Consider the following 2,573-nt stretch of genomic DNA (forward strand, 5'->3'; position numbering starts at 1 on the left):
TGTTAGTGAGCAATGGTTCTGGTTTGTACTAGTTTAGTGTGCAGTGGGGTGTAGTTTTCTGGAATACTGCCGTCAAGAAGCTGGCCAAAAGAGGGTACATGAGAAGCCCTGGCATGAACTGAGATTTCCTTGAAGCTCAAGTGGTAGAAGCCTGTGGGGTTTTTGAAGTGACAGGTTCATGGCTGTATCCCCATGCTGCATGGGCAAGTTTAACTGCCACCCCCCAATGTCTACGTATGTGAGTAGTTACGGATGTGTTACAGATCTGCTGGATGTGAACTACTGTGAACCTCATCAGCTGAGAAGATGAGTGTTACCTAATAGTGGGTGGGGGGGGTCAGTAATGTACACATTATATATACCAACATTCCTAGAGGAATGTGGGGAGAGAGGACCTAGGACTGGAAGGAACCTCCTGTTCACTGAGTCTAGTCCCCTGCTATTGCAGGCAACCCTTTTATAATTCTGTTCATAAACGTAGTGGTCAGCCTATAGCATGTAAGTGTCCTACTAATACTGACAGAGGAGAATTTCCACTAACTCAAGTGTTTGAGTTGGAATTCCTGGGTTCTACCCTCAGCGATAAGGGTGCGCAGTTTAACTGATGACCCTGCTGTCTGTGTGCAACCATAGATGTCTATTAAGTAGTTAGAAACAAAGCAACTTCTTGTGCACATGTCCTGTTTGCGTGAAGTCTGTTTTCAGAGCTGTGCCACCTCACCAATACATACAACTTGGTATCTCCTTTGATCTTCCTCACTTATCTATACTGATTATCTTTCCTTGCAGTCAATGACTGTTCTTCCAAAAATTGGACAGCAGCTGGCTATGGTGCACATGTTGGAGTCAGACTATGGTGCCATCTGTTTTTTTAGCATCCATGTGTAATAACCTTCCTGAAGTCTCTTCAGTGGAGACTTCAGAAGCTGTTCCCTGCTGGCTAGATGAATTATGCTGGCAGCTCAGTATCAGTGACTTCACTTCTTTTTTGAAGTTATTGTTTAGGAACCCATAGATAACAGGGTTGACACAGGTGGAAGCCATGGCTACTAGATGGCACAATGAGAAGATCAGGTTGTGGTGGCAAGGGGAAATGGCTTTGTAATCCCAGTCCTCAATGCTATTGAAAACATGCAATGGTAACCAGCAAACAGCAAAGGCGATCACCATGGATACTAATAAAATGTTTATCCTCCTCAGCTGAACAACCCGGCCATTGTATGCACTCTTCTCAAACATGTCCTTTCTCTTCTGCAGGCGTAAATAGATACGCAGGTAGCAAACCAGGATAAAGAAGAGAGGGATGCAGTACTGGAACAGCAGCAAGGCAGTGGTGTAGATGAGTCGGTGCTGGTCAGACGGCCACGAGTCCATGCATATGGCCTTGTCGGCAGAAGAATCCGTAATATAGGACAACTGCTTGTACAAGTCATATGTCAAGACGGAGGTCGTCAGAAAGGGCAGGGACATGAGGCAAGCTAATGTCCAAATGACTACAATCCCTAGATAGGCTTGGGGGATGCTTGGCCTCCAACCAGTTGGATTTATGATGAGCTGGTGTCTTTCCAGACCAATGAGGACAAGGGAGAGAATTGACACACTCACAGAAGTGCACTGGATGAAGGAAGTCATTTTGCACATGACCTCACCAAATATCCAGTAGTCCATCAGGGTGTAGATGATGGTGAAAGGCAGGCAGACGATGCTCATGAACAAGTCAGAGACTATCAAGTTGGTAATGAGTATGCTGGTGACATTGGCCTTCTCCTTCTGCCTGACTATGACACTAATCAGGCAAACATTTCCCAGGATGCCTAGGATGGTTTCTAAGCTATAGGAAGTGACTAGAAAGACAGTAAGGTCAGTTGTGTTTCTGCAGTAACCTGGGATATGTGTGAGGAGGCCTCGCTCTAAACTCCAATTCTTATTGAATGGAAAGGGAAGGACCATGTTAAGATCTTCGGTCTTGCTCATGCTGGAATCAGAAAGAGAGCCCAGAAATATGCAGGGAAATGAGTAGGATCTGGGTCTTCAGGGCCCTACCATAAGTTCTTCTGTTCAGTCATGTAGAGACTCTGGAAATGCCTGCAAAGGAAAGAGAGAAAGTTCATCTCTTCTAGCAAAATTAAACAAACAGAATTTTCTGGGGGTGATGAGCGTTTTCTTCCCCCATGAACACTTTTCCATCTTCCTTTGGTTCACTGCATTAGACCATAAACTGGAGTAGTTTGCTGGACAGTGAAATGGACCAAATGCACTACTGGAGTAAGCAGGTTCAATTCCACTGAAGTCAGTAGTATTGTGACTGAATGGGCCAGTAGGGCGGCTAAACCAAAATAATTTCCTGAAAGTCAGTAGCACTGCAGAGTTTCACTTCAAGTAAGCCAGGGTCAAATGATGGTTTGGGGTGAAAACCACATGAAACTCATTGGAGCTGCAAAGTTCTGATGCCAAACTAGGCTGAATTAGTTGGCTTTGGCCATATTTCACCTCTAGTAGTTGAAGTGAAAACCAAGAGGTGCAAACTCCATCAAGCGGAGTCAAAAATCATGTGGCATGAATTGTCCGTGAAT

The 2,573-nt window shown here is 44.9% G+C and overlaps 1 protein-coding gene across 1 annotated transcript; it reads right to left on the reverse strand.

Moving 5' to 3' along the window:
* Positions 1-846: 846 nt before the first annotated feature.
* NPY4R2 (neuropeptide Y receptor Y4-2) lies at positions 847-1,974 on the reverse strand. The gene has a single exon (XM_065408474.1). The coding sequence runs from the start codon at positions 1,972-1,974 to the stop codon at positions 847-849; it is 1,128 nt and encodes a 375-aa protein (XP_065264546.1).
* Between the last annotated feature and the right edge of the window lie 599 nt (positions 1,975-2,573).

Source organism: Emys orbicularis, chromosome 7 (genome assembly GCF_028017835.1).
Source record: "Emys orbicularis isolate rEmyOrb1 chromosome 7, rEmyOrb1.hap1, whole genome shotgun sequence".
NCBI lineage: Eukaryota > Metazoa > Chordata > Testudines > Emydidae > Emys > Emys orbicularis.

Coding starts and splice junctions, on each gene's coding strand:
- NPY4R2 (XM_065408474.1), bottom strand. CDS start 1,974: ATGAGCAAGACCGAAGATCTTAACATGGTCCTTCCCTTTCCATTCAAT.